Source organism: Salvelinus namaycush, chromosome 31 (genome assembly GCF_016432855.1).
Source record: "Salvelinus namaycush isolate Seneca chromosome 31, SaNama_1.0, whole genome shotgun sequence".
Classification (NCBI taxonomy): Eukaryota; Metazoa; Chordata; class Actinopteri; order Salmoniformes; family Salmonidae; genus Salvelinus; species Salvelinus namaycush.
In genome coordinates this window covers 3,271,301-3,288,969 of record NC_052337.1, presented here as the reverse complement: position 1 = coordinate 3,288,969, position 17,669 = coordinate 3,271,301, and the positions used below count along the sequence as shown (strand labels likewise).

Sequence of the window (17,669 nt, the reverse complement as noted above, 5' to 3'; positions counted from 1 at the left end):
AAAAGCTCTTCAGTGAGTGGGTCTACTACTGTTGGGCTGAGAGCACTGCCTCATCACCAACAGAAGAGACGACTAAAACGTCAAAACAATCACCAATGACTGGATTTGTTTCAATGTTTATCAAATATCTATATGGGAGATTAAATGATTATTACATATATATATGAAGCAAAACATTTAAGTAAATGTTAAACACGTGAACGATCAGCATTATCCACCGTTCAGAAGCAATATTTTCTTAAGCGTTTAAAACCGACTTTTACAGAGTTTTCTCTTGATCCGCCTATGATATTTTAGGTAGCAAAATATATCGTGAGGACCCAATTCCACCAAAAACAGCAGCAGAGATTGTAAAAGACTTTGGCTCCCGAGTGGCGCAGCGGTCTAAGGCACTGCATCTCAGTGCAAGAGGCGTCACTACAGTCCCTGGTTTCGAATCCAGGCTGTATCACATGATTGGGAGTCCCGTAGGGCGGCGCACAATTGGCCCAGTGTCATCCGGGTTTGGACGGGGTAGGCTGTCAATGTAAATAAGAATTTGTTCTTAACTGACTTGCCTAGATAAATAATAAAACATTTTTAAAAAATATGGTAGTCAGTACATTCCTGAACTTCCAATTTTCCTCTCTTTAAAAAGAGCTTGAGACAGGGTTGGAGATGAACGCATGCAACCACCACAAAGCAATGGAGGGAAGCAGGCGTTTCTCTGAAACGTACAGTAACACTATCATAAATATGCATGATGAAGACTTCAGCTTCCCACTATCATAAATATGCACGGTGAAGTATTCAGCTTCCCACTATCATAAATATGCACGATGACGTCTTCAGCTTCCCACTATCATAAATATGCATGGTGAAATCTTCAGCTTCCCACTATCATAAATATGCATGGTGAAGACTTCAGCTTCCCACTATCATAAATATGCATGGGGAAGTCTTCAGCTTCCCACTTAAGTGCTAAGAGGCATCCAGGTGTTTTGAGTCCATATTTGACCTAATATTGATCCGGTGCTCATTTTTTGTTTCTATTCTTGATTTTCTATTCCTTCACCTTTGATATTGAATACTGCATTGTTGAGACTGCTTGAGACGACATTAGACTGCATGTTTAAAGATTGCTGCAAAACTGACGTCATTTGGGTGATAGTGTTGATTAGAATCAAATCAAAGCCAGGGGTTATCAGGTGTGAGGTAGTGTGATCAGCGCGGCTCCCCGCGGCTGTGGAGCTTTATTGAGGACAGGATATGAGAGACGGAGTAGAGCGAATGGGCTGCCGTGTCAATAATGTGATCTAATAACCAGGGTTGATAACCACCTCAGTCAACCAGTGTAGTTAACTAAATGAGCTCTGGGACTTAAATATGTGTTGAAGTTGTGACTAAGAGCATTTAGTGAGAACTGAGGAACTTCAAATCCAAACGGAAAACTTTAGAAACTGCGTACACAAGCACTTCATCATCACACACGCACTACATGTTAGTGTTTTTAGATGTACAGTGCCTTTGGAAAGTATTCAGACCCCTTGACTTTTTCCACATTTTGTTACGTTACAGCCTTGTTCTAAAATGTAGTAAATAAAAATAAATCCTCAGCAATCTACACACAATACCCCATAGTGACATCACAATACCCCATAGTGACATCACAATAGCCCATAGTGACATCACAATACCCCATAGTGACAAAGCGAAAACAGGTTAATAATATTTGCAAATGTATTACAGATAAAAAACAGAAATGCCTTATTTAAGTAAGTATTCAGACCCTTTGCTATGAGACTAAATTGAGCTCAGGTGCATCCTGTTTCCATTGATCGTTCTTGAGATGTTTCTACAACTTTATTGGAGTCCACCTGTGGTAAATTCTATTGATTGGACATTATTTGGAAAGGCACACACCTGTCTATATAAGGTCCCACAGTTGACAGTGCATGTCAGAGCAAAAACCAAACCACGAGGTCGAAGGAATTGTCCATAGAGTGCTGAGACAGGATTGTGTCGAGGCACAGATCTGGGGAAGGGAATCAAAAAAATGTATGCAGCATTGAAGGCCCCCAAGAACACAGTGGCCTCCATCATTCTTAAATGGAAGAAGTTTGGAACCACCAAGACTCTTCCTAGAGCTGGCCCGCTCGGCCAAACTGAGCAATCGGGGGAGAAGGGCCTTGATCAGAGAGGTTACCAAGAACCCGATTGTCACTCTGACAGATTTCCAGAGTTCCTCTGTGGAGATGGGAGAACCTTCCAGAACGGCAACCATCTCTGCAGCACTCCACCAATCAGGCCTTTATGGTAGAGTGGTCAGACGGAAGCCAGTCCTCAGTAAAAGGCACATGACAGCCCACTTGGAGTTTACCAAAAGGCACCTAAACTCTCAGACCATGAGAAACAAGATTCTCTGGTCTGATGAAACCAAGACTGAACTCTTTGGCTTGAATGCCAAGCGCCACCACCAATCATGGGCAGGGACTGGGCGACTAGTCACGATTGAGGGAAAGATGAACGAAGCAAAGTACAGAGAGATCCCCGATGAAAACCTGCTCCAGAGCACTCAGGACTTCAGACTGAGGCGAAGGTTCACCTTACAACAGGACAATGACCCTAATCACACAGCCAAGACAACGCAGGAGTGGCTTAGGGACAAGTCTCTGAATGTCCTTGAGTGGCCCAGCCAGAGGCCGGACTTGAACTCAATCAAACATATCTGGAGAGACCTGAAAATAGCTGTGCAGCGGCACTCCCCATCCAACCTGACAAAGCTTGAGAGGTTCTACAGAGAAGAATGGGAGAAACTCTGCAAATACAGGTGTGCAAAGCTTGTAGCATCTTAACCAAGAAGACTCGAGGCTGTAATCGCTGCCAAAGGTGCTTCAACAAAGTACCGAGTAAAGGGTCTGAATACTTATGTAAATGTGATAGTTTTTTATTTTTAATACAGTTGCAAAAATGTCTAAAAACCAGTTTTTGCTTTGTCATTATGGGGTATTGTGTTTAGATTGATGAGGGAAAATTAACTATTTAAATAAATTTTAGAATAAGGCCATAACGTAACAAATGTGGAAAAGGTGAAGGGGTCAGAATACTTTCCAATACACTGTATATTAAGAAATAAATGACTCAGGCAAAGTAAAATGATACAAATTACTTTGCTCGTGATGCACACCCCTTTAAATTATACAAATATAACAGCAGCCTGAGCACACTGGACTTTAAAACAACCACACAGATGTACCCATTTAATGTTTTATTATCTGACCGCCACTTGGCTCCCAAATCAGATTCCCGGTGCATTCCACAGGTCACGTTTATAAGTGAATGTTCCAGAAAATGACCAAGATTAGTGAAAGTTTTGTTGCACACCAGTTGAGAACTACTGCTCTACTACATTCCCATTCAGTTCTAGTACAAGATAAGATACAAAGAAAGTTCTGGATCATAGGGTCATAGAGTCTCTTACCGCCCAGGTCTTGCTCAGCCTGAAGATGGGAGCACTCTGCAGGGCTGACACCACAGACACCATAGAGTGGAGGTTATTCAACTCCAACAGTTTCTGAAAGGAAAAGCACAGTGCATTTAATACCCTCAATAGAACTAGCAAATCCCTATACAATAAGTAACAAAACAATGGATAGTAAATATATATAACGCTATCCTGGTTCCAGATCTGTTTCTGCCATATTGCCATCTCCTTGCCATTCATTACCACGTCAAATATATGTTTGGCATGACAATTCCTTAAGGGGTTTGCAAAAGAGAAAAAAAAACGATCTGGCACTCAGGTTAGGACAATGCATATTATATACACAAACTCATCTGAAACACAACCAAAACAAACAGCAAATGCATCCAACAAATGTGTAGAGTCACAAGCTCGATGTAATCATTGTGTTCTATGAATATGGGACCAAATACTTAACTTTGTACTACTTTAATACACAGTGAATTTGTCCCAATACTTTTGCTCCCTTAAAATAGTACAAAAAGTGCTGTAATTTCTAAACGGTTCACCCAAAATACTGAATAAAAATCTAAACGCAACATGTAAAGTGTTGGTGCCATGTTTCATTAGCGGAAATAAAAGGTCCCAGAAATGTTCCACAAAAAGATTATTTCTCTCAAATGTTGTGCACAAATTAGTTAACATCCCCCTGTTTGTGAGCATTTATCCTTTGCCAAGAAAATCCATCCACCTGATAGGTGTGGCATATCAAGAAGCTAATTAAACAGCATGATCATTACACAGGTGCAACTTATGCTCGGGACAATAAAAGGTCACTAAATGTGCAGTTTTGTCACACAACACAATGCCACAGATGTCTCAAGTTTTGAGAGAGCGTGCAATTGGCATGCTGACAGCAGGAATGTCCACCAGAGCTGTTGCCAGAGAATTCAGTGTTCTTTTCTCTACCATAAATTGCCTCAAGTCATTTTAGAGAATTTGGCAGTACGTCCAACCGGGCTCACAACCGCAGACAACGCGTAACCACTCCAGCCCAGGACCTCCACATCCAGCTTTAGCACCTGCGGGATCATCGGAGGTGGTGCTGAGGAGTATTTCTGTCTGTAATGAAGCCATTTTGTGGGGAAATTCTCATTCTGAATTGCTGAGCCTAGCACCGCAGTGAGTGGGTGGTTCTGGCCCCCCAGTGGGTGGTTCTGGGTGGTTCTGGCCCCCCAGTGGGTGGTTCTGGCTCCCCAGTGGGTGGTTCTGGCTCCCCAGTGGGTGGTTCTGGCCCCCCAGTGGGTGGTCCTGGCCCCCCAGTGGGTGGTTCTGGCCCCCCAGTGAGTGGTCCTGGCTCCCCAGTGGGTGGTTCTAGCCCCCCAGTGGGTGGTTCTGGCTCCCCAGTGGGTGGTTCTGGCCCCCTAGTGGGTGGTCCTGGCCCCCCAGTGAGTGGTCCTGGCCCCCCAGTGAGTGGTTCTGGCTGTGTACTTGCCCAGTCATGTGAAATTCAAAGATTAGGGCCTAATTTATTTATTTAAAGTGACTGATTTCCTGATATGAACTGTAACTCAGTAAAATCTTTGAAATTGTTGCATGTTGTTTATATGTTTTTGTTCAGTATAGATGAAAATACCCTCAAATTAAAAGCTGACAGTCTGCCCTTTAGCCTCATAGGTCACTGCTTGATTTCAAATCCAAAACTGTTGGAAGAATACAGTCAACATAAGAAAAAAATGCCTCACTATATGGTACATCTGGAAAAATAATCCAAGAGATTTAAAAACTGTGCTGATGAAAAGTTCAATCTAAAGAGAAAACAAGAGAGAACTAATGGCCTAACCAGAGGAATGAATACTTGGCTTTGTGAATAAAAATCATACAGGCCTCCATATACATGCCCTTAGTCTAATATAGACAGCCATCATTGGATATCAGTATTAGGGTGAATTCATTCTAAAAAAAATCTATTGAAATTCACTGAAATGCAACATATGAATTGAAACCAGTCCTCGTTGAAAAGTCTAGTGAATCATACATCCATAAATAGTACATCCCTGGGTCGCTCCTCTTTTCAGTTCGCTGCAGTTAGCAACTTGAACGAGCTGCAAAAAAAAAACCCACTTAAACTGAACAGTTTTATCTCCATCTCTTCATTTAAAGACTCAATCATGGACGTACTTACTGACAGTTGTGGCTGCTTCACGTGATTTATTGTTAATTCTACCTTCTTGTGCTGTCGTCTGTGCCCAATAATATTTTGTGCTGCTACCATGTTGTGTTGCTACCATGCTATGTTGTTGTCTTAGGTCTCTCTTTATGTCGCTCTCTTTATGTCGTGTCTCTCTTGTACTGTTGTGTGTTTTGTCCTATATTTTTAATCCCAGGCACCCGTCCCTGCAGGAGGCCTTTTTCCTTTTGGTAGGCCGTCATTGTAAATAAGAATTTGCTCTCAACTGACTTGCCTAGTTAAAGTTGAAATAAAATAAACAAATTGGAATCAGACTCCTGAAGGTAACATGAAATTGACCCATAAACTGTTGACTAGAATAACCTACGACAACAACAACCACGACAACAACAACCACGACAACCACATCTAAAACAATGTACCTAATACTTCTGTCCTCATGAGTTTTAAATTAGTCCATTTTTCTACCATTGGCTGAATCAGAAGATAAATATTAAATTCTCTCTTCTATTTCCAACTGAATTGATTGACAGTTTTGGTCGTTCTAAAATCCTCCCCATTTCCCAATGGTCAATATCCCTGCTGCTGTTTTCCTGGTCCATGATGATGTCATGGTTCCACTAAGCTCTTTCCACCCCCACGCCATGACCTCTGGGAGGTACTCTCACTGCTGCAGCTCCCTGATTGGACTGTGGCCGGATAGAGAGAGAACCTATTGTGTTTTTGTCATTGGTGTGTCTGCTTTCTTCATTACTTCTAATACGCTGGCGTTAACGTGACCAGGGGTTCTTAAACCTTTTCAGCTCCAGAAACCAAATGAGAAATTGACCGTCCTCCTGTGACCCAATTGGTACTCCAACGACCCAAATTAAACAAGAAATAGTGTGTGATTATAGATGTGTTCTCATAACTCATGACCCACCTCTCACATGTCCAGGGCCCACTTTGGGTCCTGACCCAGTTTAATAAACCCTGTGTAGAGTGTTTCTCTCAAAAACCTCTGGTCCTAGAGACCCACTAAGTAAGCTGGATCTCACTCCAGCAGGGCACTGTTAGAGGCCATTGTAAGTCATGTTTAATTGTTTCTGGGAAATCAATACAGTGATGATCCATTTGAAATTCACTTTTTTTTAAAGGTGAGAGAATCATTTTCATGTGGACAAACAGTCTGTCAAAAGGCGAGTTCATTTAGATCATGACTGCATACTAGCAGATACCCATAGACTTCCAGTTTTTGCGCTAATGCTAGTAAGCATTGGCTCGCAAAACTACCTATAAACTTCCTTCATACTGGGCACAGAGGCATAACAACCGTATCCATGAATTCATCTAACTCTGGGGAAGTAGATAACACCCAGAAGTATCCCTTTAATGCGTTGCTGAGGGATTGTTTGGCTTTGACAGTGGTCCGTCAGAACTAGAACACCAAAGACTTTACTGGAGAGTTGCCTTCATTGGGGTTAAGCTATAACAACGAATTCAGAAAATACAATTGCCAATCGAATTCATGACATGGATATAAGTGTACTGGATTCAACCCTAATGTGAAAATCTTGTAAGGGGGGGATAATATTTATAGATTCATTCAAGCGGTCTGGTTTTGAAATCAGAGAATAGCATTCCAGTTGATTTACAGACGTGGTCACAGAAGATAACAAGAGAAACATGTTGGTTTCAATTATTCCACCGTGAACCATTATTCAGATAAATAAAACCTTTATTTTGTATTTTGTGAATTATGAGTTCTGGAAAACACTTAAGACAAAAGTTCTGTTTCACCATTCAAAAGCTCTAAACAATCTGAAATGCTAGTCCATGTTCATGTCATATGCCACCAGCATTTTTCCCACTGCATATTTTTTACCCCCTCACTAAAATTGGGTTTTATTTGATAACCTTTATGGGTTTGCAAGAGAAATAACAAACGCATGACACGTACATGTGACCAAGTGTGTGTGTGGGGGGGGGGGGGGGGGGGGGGGATAACACGAAAGAGATGAAGGGAATGACATGTATGACACCCATTAATGAGCTGAGACAGATTTTTTTTAAAGGCCTATGATTATGGCGCTGTAATAAAATGTTGATCGATGTGCTGAGCAAGATGAACAGTACCTCGTTTCAAAGCAGCAACTGATGCAGGTACTTTTCTATTCTACTGGAGCATAACACATATTTTTTGCCAGATCGACACACCAAAGCTCTGCCACGTTGCTTTAGTGTTGATGACTACACACAATGATTACTTGAGCTTATTCATTCATAAAATCATACAGCTGGAAAACCCCCCAAAAAACATCATACTTAACATTTTGCACCATAGACTCAAGAAGTCTGTTTGAATATTTTAACGTTGTTTTTTTTAAAACATCTGCAATATCGCTTATTTTCATACCTACACTTCTCAACCTGATCCTTGGAAAGGACACTGCTACGTGTCATTTAAGTCCCGTGTGTTGCTTGGGCTTTAGCAGAGCGCTTGGGCCAACCATACGGGTAACACACCAGGATGGTCTGGTGGTATAAATAGGACCTCAGCAGAGACGGAAGACAACAGGTACAACAGGTTATAGTCCCATGTGATGTCAATAACTCCCTAGACGATCTTTAGGATGGTCAAACTAACACTTTGTTTGGTGGCAACTGCAAACTGTTGACTCAATACGCTGTAAACTGTTGACATAGCTAAAGTACTAACTACCCTCAATACGCTGTAAACTGTTGACATAGCTAAAGTACTAACTACCCTCAATACGCTGTAAACTGTTGACAAAGTACCTTAGCTAACTACCCTCAATACGCTTGAAAACTTAGTTACTACATGTTCAGTTGACGGTGAACTAATCAAACTGAATCTGTGTATAGTATTAGATTAACTGTGTATGTGTGGGGGGTGGGAGATCTACTCAAATCTACTTTTAGGGTTTGAGTGCGAGACATGCAGGCAGTGTTGGAATGAATTAAATGATGGTGAACTGAGGGGAGCTCCGAGTGAACAAGGGTCCATAGGGACAGCAGTATTGGTGTGAACCTCGAGGCCTAGTGGCCATTGGAGGTATTACTCCAAGGGTTGGTTTATAGCGTCTGTGCCAGGAGAACCTCTGGATTGCACAACAACATTTTGCCATGCGTTAAGGAACAGCAGGCGATGATGGGACGTTTCCTCAATAAAACTGACTGACTAGTATGGCTCCAAAGGAAGGAATATTCACACCAGTGTGGACGTAGGGCAGGTTCCTCATGTTTACATTTCTGTAGTTGTTATTCAGTGTATTCTTTTAAAATCTGTACTTTGTGTGAGAATTATTGTGTGTGTATTTTGTTGAGCTGCCCTCCCACTGGTCAATAAGCAGAGGATACTAGGAAGATTTGAGTGTTTGACTGTGTTGCTGGAGTCGAACAGTGTGGTTAATTTTCTCATTCATCCTAGAACCAATATTCTCAGTGGCCAAGTGGTCTGATGGAGTGAACTCACCTTGGCTATTTTAACAAAATGGCTCAGTATTTCTGCTCGGATCTTCAGTGTCTGGGCAGTCAAAATTTCTCTCACCAGCCAAAAGCTAACCTGCAAAAAACAAGAAGTACATTATTACTGAGTATACATATGGAGAACAGTATTAAAAAAGACATACAATCTCGACATCCGTCTAATGCTGCGATCACATTACCGACTCATGACAGCAGGATGAAACAGGATGGTATTCTTTTCAAATGAGACAACCATTACTCCCATACCATTATTATAGAAAAATAGACAAATTATGCCCATTTTTAGATTGGTAAATTAGTAGTTAGTCTAGCGGGAGGGGGGGGGGGGGGGTACGCAGACCCCGAGGACCAACCAGGAATGAATATGCCTACCTCTACACTGTTCCCCAAGTCATTAGACGTACACTGCAAAAAAAATTAATGTTTATTAACTCTCCATAGCCATTGTGGGTGATCAGATTAGAGGCAGTAGTGAGAATCTCTCACTTAACACTGTGGTTAGTGAGCAGTAGTCACTCATGGCTAACTTTGCCATTAAAAGCAATAGCAGCTGGAGGCCGTGCATGTCTTGTCAGAAATGGGCAACACAGGGGACGCTCAACCAAGCCCATAACCCCTACAAGGTCTGGCCAATGAATCTCCTTAGAGGCCTGGAGGGAAATTCAATTGACAAAAACCACTAGCTTAAGGAGAACTCATTTCTGAATTTACCCACAACATTTTTTAAATAAAAAATGGGAAGAAAATCTGAAGCAAAACCCACAATAACACTAGACATGGAAACCCATTAAAAGCCATTTGGTTTCCTTGATTGTAATTGTGCCGCAAACACTGTGTGCCATCCACATGGGCTTAGCTTGGCAGAGCCTCCCAAACCCCAAATGAGTTTAACAAAGGGCATTTGCAGTGGTATTGTGTGTGTGTACTGTAGATGACGGCTTTCTGGAAACCACAGAGTTATTTCACCCGTGTGAACATGAGAACACAAGGAGAGACGCACGATGAATCCAAACCGTTCTTGACAACAACTTGCCCTTTTCACCTACATCTGACAGTTTTATTATGCCAGAAGGCTAATTCCTTTATCATGTGAGGGCAAAAGCGCTGCTTTTTAGTTTTCACTGGAAAATATAAATTAACTTGGCTTGTAACGCAGCTCAACTGGCTATCACCGTGACAGGAACTGCTGTCTGATTCTGACTGGGCAGTTCCTTTCTGTTACGACAGGTTTAGGTTTTTGACAGGAAGATACCCTGCTATAATCTTCTGGTTCTGGCCTATGTCAGATTTACTGTAACAGCTCTGGAGGAAACAGAGACCACAGGGTAAACCAGAGATCCTACAGTGAACACCATTATGCCAGATCCTGGGACTTCCACCTGTAAGTGTGGGAAGCCTCCATTTGACAGACAACCATCTTGACATATTTCCTGCCGGGTCCCCCAGGGGCTTGTTCTAGCTCCAATGCTTTTCTCAGATACTAGCCCTAGAATGGGCCAAGCTATAGCCCTGAATAGGAGCCCTGAAAGGGCCCGTCTATAGCCCTGAATAGGAGCCCTGAAAGGGCCCGTCTATAGCCCTGAATAGGAGCCCTGAAAGGGCCCGTCTATAGCCTTGAATAGAAGCCCTGGAAGGGCCCGTCTATAGCCCTGAATAGGAGCCCTGAAAGGGCCCGTCTGTAGCCCTGAATAGGAGCCCTGAATGGGCCCGTCTATAGCCCTGAATAGGAGCCCTGAAAGGGCCCGTCTATAGCCCTGAATAGGAGCCCTGAAAGGGCCCGTCTGTAGCCCTGAATAGGAGCCCTGAAAGGGCCCGTCTATAGCCCTGAATAGGAGCCCTGAGGGATCCTATGCACTGTAAGTACTGTATACCTTTTCAATCTGGCAGTAAACAAGCTGCACTGTAAACATGTGCCATGATACTAATCACAGTAAACAGAACCTCCACAACAGGGATCCAGAAACAGGTTGTTTTCACTCTAAATCTTTGAATGGTTATAGGGCCCGTGCAAGTAGTTCACGGTCTGAAGGTGAATTAGCCTCAAACACGATTGAACGTTTGTCTGCTTGCAAACATGGTGAACTTAACCCTCATGTATACTATATGTACGGCTCATGGGTGGAACCGATGCTGGGTGCACCACACAACACAACGTGAAGCAGACTACATGATCGTGTACCTATGAAGGTCAACCTATCAAGATGCAGGGATACAGTAATATAGTCTTCCGGCGCCGACCGAGATGGCCGCCTCGCTTCGCGTTCCTTGGAAAATATGCAGTATTTTGTTTTTTTATGTGTTATTCCTTACATTGGTACCCCAGGTAATCTTAGGTTTCATTACATACAGTCGGGAGGAACTACTGAATATAAGAGCAACGTCAACTCACCATCGTTCCAACCAGGAATATGACTTTCCCGAAACGGATCCAGTGTTTTGCCTTCCACCCAATACAATGGATCTGATCCCAGCCGGCGACCCTATGCGACGCCGTAAAAGGGGCAAACGTAGCGGTCTCCTGGTCAGGCTTCGGAGACGGGCACATCGCGCTCCATTCCCTAGCATACTACTCGCCAATGTCCAGTCTCTTGACAATAAGGTTGATAAAATCCGAGCAAGGGTAACATTCCAGAGAGACATCAGAGATTGTAACGTTCTCTGCTTCACGGAAACATGGCTAACTCAAGAGACGCTAACGGAGTCGGTGCAGCCAGCTGGTTTCTTCACGCATCGCGCCGACAGAAACATACATCTTTCTGGTAAGAAGATGCCTTATGATTAACGAGACGTGGTGTGATCATAACAACATACAGGAACTCAAGTCATTCTGTTCACCTGATCTAGAATTCCTCACAATCAAATGTCGACCGCATTATCTACCAAGGAAATTCTCTTCGATTATAATCACAGCCGTATATATTCCCCCCCAAGCAGACACATCGATGGCCCTGAACGAACTTTATCTGACTCTTTGTAAACTGGAAACCACACACCCTGAGGCTGCATTCATCGTAGCTGGGGATTTTAACAAGGCTAATCTGAAAACAAAACTCCCTAAATTCTATCAGCATATCGATTGTGCTACCAGGGCTGGTAAAACCTTGGATCATTGTTATACTAACTTCCGCGACGCATATAAGGCCCTCCCCCGCCCTCCTTTCGGAAAAGCTGACCACGACTCCATTTTGTTGCTTCCAGCCTACAAACAGAAACTAAAACAACAAGCTCCCTTGCTCAGGTCTGTTCAACGCTGGTCCGACCAATCTGATTCCACGCTTCAAGACTGCTTCGATCACGCGGATTGGAATATGTTCCACATTGCGTCCAACAACAATATTGACGAATACGCTGATTCGGTGAGCGAGTTCATTAGAAAGTGCATTGACGATGTCGTACCCACAGCAACGATTAAAACATTCCCAAACCAGAAACCGTGGATTGACGGCAGCATTCGCATGAAACTGAAAGCGCGAACCACTGCTTTTAACCAGGGCAAGGTGACCGGAAACATGACCGAATACAAACAGTGTAGCTATTCTCTCCGCAAGGCAATCAAACAAGCTAAGTCCCAGTATAGAGACAAAATAGAGTCGCAATTCAACAGCTCAGACACAAGAGGTATGTGGCAGGGTCTACAGTCAATCACGGATTACAAAAAGAAAACCAGCCCCGTCGCGGACCAGGATGTCTTGCTCCCAGACAGGCTAAATAACTTTTTTGCTCGCTTTGAGGACAATACAGTGCCACTGACACGGCCCGCTACCAAAACCTGCGGGCTCTCCTTCACTGCAGCCGAGGTGAGTAAAACATTTAAACGTGTTAACCCTCGCAAGGCTGCAGGCCCAGACGGCATTCCCAGCCGCGTCCTCAGAGCATGCGCAGACCAGCTGGCTGGTGTGTTTACGGACATATTCAATCAATCCTTATCCCAGTCTGCTGTTCCCACATGCTTCAAGAGGGCCACCATTGTTCCTGTTCCCAAGAAAGCTAAGGTAACTGAGCTAAACGACTACCGCCCCGTAGCACTCACTTCCGTCATCATGAAGTGCTTTGAGAGACTAGTCAAGGACCATATCACCTCCACCCTACCGGACACCCTAGACCCACTCCAATTTGCTTACCGACCCAATAGGTCCACAGACGACGCAATCGCAACCACACTGCCCTAACCCATCTGGACAAGAGGAATACCTATGTGAGAATGCTGTTCATCGACTACAGCTCAGCATTTAACACCATAGTACCCTCCAAACTCGTCATCAAGCTCGAGACCCTGGGTCTCGACCCCGCCCTGTGCAACTGGGTCCTGGACTTCCTGACGGGCCGCCCCCAGGTGGTGAGGGTAGGTAACAACATCTCCACCCCGCTGATTCTCAACACTGGGGCCCCACAAGGGTGCGTTCTGAGCCCTCTCCTGTACTCCCTGTTCACCCACGACTGCGTGGCCATGCACGCCTCCAACTCAATCATCAAGTTTGCGGACGACACTACAGTGGTAGGCTTAATTACCAACAACGACGAGACGGCCTACAGGGAGGAGGTGAGGGCCCTCGGAGTGTGGTGTCAGGAAAATAACCTCACACTCAACGTCAACAAAACAAAGGAGATGATTGTGGACTTCAGGAAACAGCAGAGGGAGCACCCCCCTATCCACATCGACGGGACAGTAGTGGAGAAGGTGGAAAGTTTTAAAGTTCCTCGGTGTACACATCACGGACAAACTGAATTGGTCCACCCACACAGACAGCGTTGTGAAGAATGCGCAGCAGCGCCTCTTCAACCTCAGGAGGCTGAAGAAATTCGGCTTGTCACCAAAAGCACTCACAAACTTCTACAGATGCACAATCGAGAGCATCCTGTTGGGCTGTATCACCGCCTGGTACGGCAACTGCTCCGCCCACAACCGTAAGGCTCTCCAGAGGGTAGTGAGGTCTGCACAACGCATCACCGGGGGCAAACTACCTGCCCTCCAGGACACCTACACCACCCGATGTCACAGGAAGGCCATAAAGATCATCAAGGACAACAACCACCCAAGCCACTGCCTGTTCACCCCGCTATCATCCAGAAGGCGAGGTCAGTACAGGTGCATCAAAGCAGGGACCGAGAGACTGAAAAACAGCTTCCATCTCAAGGCCATCAGACTGTTAAACAGCCACCGCTAACATTTAGCGGCCGCTGCCAACATACTGACTCAACTCCAGCCACTTTAATAATGGGAATTGATGGAAATTATGTAAAAATGTACCACTAGCCACTTTAAACAATGCCACTTAATATAATGTTTACATACCCTACATTACTCATCTCATATGTATATGTATATACTGTACTCTATATCATCTACTGCATCTTGCCATCTCTATGTAATACATGTATCACTAGCCACTTTAAACTATGCCACTTTATGTTTACATACCCTACATTACTCATCTCATATGTATATACTGTACTCTATACCATCTACTGCATCTTGCCTATGCCGTTCTGTACCATCACTCATTCATATATCTTTATGTACATATTCTTTATCCCTTTACACTTGTGTGTATAAGGTAGTAGTTGTTGGTTGGTTATTACTGCATTGTCGGAACTAGAAGCACAAGCATTTCGCTACACTCGCATTAACATCTGCTAACCATGTGTATGTGACAAATAAAATTTGATTTGATTTACAATTTGTTATGGTATAAGAGAAGGAAACCTGTGTCTAGATACTTTGCCATGTTAAAACTGCCCAGGCATCAGCCGAGACTTCCACTGTTCAGTGGATTACTTCAAACCATAGTCAAATATGAAAGAGAAATCTCACTACAATGTCTGTTTACCCACTTAGCCTTTAACTACCCACTATTCATTGTTAAAAGAAACATTAAAGTCCCACAATGCATCAGTAAAAAAAAAAAAGACAAATATTTTAAATATCCACTGTTCATTGATAAAACAACATTTTAAAACTAGGCTCTCAGAAATGTTTTGGTCTTCAGCCATTCCAATTGAAGATGAGGTAGTTCTCCTGGGACACACATAACATCAGCAAATCACTGAGGATCCTCTCAAACCAACATCATTACTGTCACAGCGGAAACCGGGAGAGATCAATATCACCTCACCACAATTATGTTCATGTTATTACATTACAGTGCCTTTCAGAAACTACTCACACCCCTCGACTTTTTCAACATTTTGTGGTGTTACAGCCTGAATTATAAATTGATTGAGATTTTGTGTCACTGGCCTACACACAATACCCCATAACGTAAAAGCGGAATTATGTTAGAATTTTTTACAAAATTAATAAAAAATGGAAAGTTGAAATGTCAATAAGTATTCAACCTCTTTGTTATAGCAAGCCTAAATAAGTTTAAGAGTAAAACGTGCTTAAAAACTCAAATAATAAGTAGTATTGATTCTGTGTGCAATAATAGTGTTTAACATGTATTTTTTTTAAATGACTACCTCATCTCTGTACCCCAAACATACAATTATCTGTAAGGTCCATCAGTCTAGCAGTGAATTTCAAACACAGATTCGACCAGGGAGGTCTTCCAATGCCTCACAAATAAGGGCACCTATTAGTAGATTTTAAAAAGCAGACATTGAATATCCCTTTGAGCATGGTGCAGTTTTTAATTACACTTTGGATGGTGTATCAATACACCCAGTCACCACAGTTGCCGGAGAGGAAAGAAACCGCTCATGGATTTCACCATGACACCAATGGTGACTTTAAAACAGTTAACTGAGGATGGATCAACACAATTGTAGTGACTCTCTCTACTAACCTAAATAACAGAGTTAAAAGGAAGCCTGTACAGAAGAATACTGCAAAACATTCATCCTGTTTGCAAAAAGACACAAAAGTCAAACTGCTAAAAATGTGGCAAAGAAATTTACTGTATGTCCTGAATACAAAGTGTTATGTTTGGGGCAAATCCAACAACACATGACTGAGTACCAATCTTCATATTTTCAAGCATGGTGGTAGCTGCATCATGTTTTGTGTATGCTTGCCATCAGCAAGGACTAGGGAGTTTTTCAGGATAAAAAGAAACGGAATAGAACTAAGCATAGGCAAAATTCTACAGTGAAGAGGTGACTCCGGGATGCTGGCCTTCTAGGCAGAGATGCAAAGAAAAAGCCATATATCAGACTGGCCAATAAAAAGAAAAGATTAAGATGGGAAAAAGAACACAGACACTGGACAGAGGAACTCTGCCTAGAAGGCCAGCATCCCGGAGTCGCCTCTTCACTGTTGACGTTGAGACTGGTGTTTTGCGGGTACTATTTAATGAAGCTGCCTGTTGAGGACTTGTGAGGTGTCTGTTTCTCAAACTAGACACACTAATGTACTTGTCCTCTTGCTCAGTTGTGCTTTTGAACTGTAGTGTATGTGATAGTGGAATAGTGGCCTGAGGGAACACACTAAATATATTGGATAAAGTGTTATGAAATGTAATGTCCTGTAATATTTTAAATTGTATATAACTGCCATAATGTTGCTGGACCCCAGGAAGAGTAGCTGCTGCCTTCCCAACAGCTAATGGTGGATCCATAATAAACCCCAGGAAGAGTAGCTGCTGCCTTGGCAACAGCTAAATGGGGATCCATAATAAACCCCAGGAAGAGTAGCTGCTGCCTTGGCAACAGCTAAATGGGGATCCATAATAAACCCCAGGAAGAGTAGCTGCTGCCTTGGCAACAGCTAAATGGGAATCCTTAATAATACTTCTCTGTGTAGCATGCACACGTAAAAGTATTGCTCAATTCCAACAAACTGGAATGTAACGTTGCGGATAAAGTTTGGAATGACACAATTTCATGTGTCCAACATCTAAAAGGACGTATTTCTGTGTTTTTGGGGCCTTTTTTCATGTTTTGTTCTGTGCCCCTGTAAATGCAGAACGAGTATGAGGAAGTCTATCGCTGGTGGGGTAAGTGAAATGTCACAAAAAAGGGTCTGGACACTTCCATAACATGCCATTTACATCCCAAAACACAGATTGGGATAAAAAAAAAAAAAAGTGAACTTGTCTTTTAACATCGAAGGCAGGCTCAGGGCAAAGGCCAGATGATGTTTCAAGTCATAAAATATTATGTTTCGAAAAAATTTAAACTCTAGCCATGTCTGAGCTCCAGCTTCGAAGCACAGTAAGTAAAAGTCTGATCGGAGTAGTTGTTAGACATTTAACTGGCACTGTTCCATGGCCTACGGTCTGGGATTTGGGAAGCTGTTCAATGCTCTTCATTCACCTTGATTCAGCTGTAAATCCTAACTTCGATTTAGGTAAAATGTTCACTTAGTAATGCATTGATGTCAAAGGGACACTTAAAAGAGAGAATTCACCTAAATTAGCACCACAATGAAGGTCTGGTGGTGGTCAGTCTAAAACTTCCTTTTCAAATGGGTAACCTGCAATGAGCTAAAACTCTGGCTTGACGGGACTGATCTGAATGTTACACCTTTCAAACTAGGCCTTATGGAAATCCTTAAGATGGATACGAGAGCAATGTGCTTGGATCAGGAGGGGCCTTAAGAAATATATA

The 17,669-nt window shown here is 43.0% G+C and overlaps 1 protein-coding gene across 1 annotated transcript in view; it reads right to left on the bottom strand.

Annotated features, from left to right (window-relative positions):
• The window catches only part of LOC120026320 (ras-specific guanine nucleotide-releasing factor RalGPS1-like), a 202,082-nt gene that overhangs the window by 160,679 nt on the left and 23,734 nt on the right, over positions 1-17,669 (bottom strand). The window contains exons 5-6 of the mRNA XM_038971157.1: positions 9,109-9,198; positions 3,461-3,553 (exon numbers count right to left, since the gene is read on the bottom strand). Coding sequence (XP_038827085.1) covers positions 3,461-3,553; positions 9,109-9,198 — 183 coding nt within the window. The remainder of the gene's footprint in view (positions 1-3,460; positions 3,554-9,108; positions 9,199-17,669) is intronic.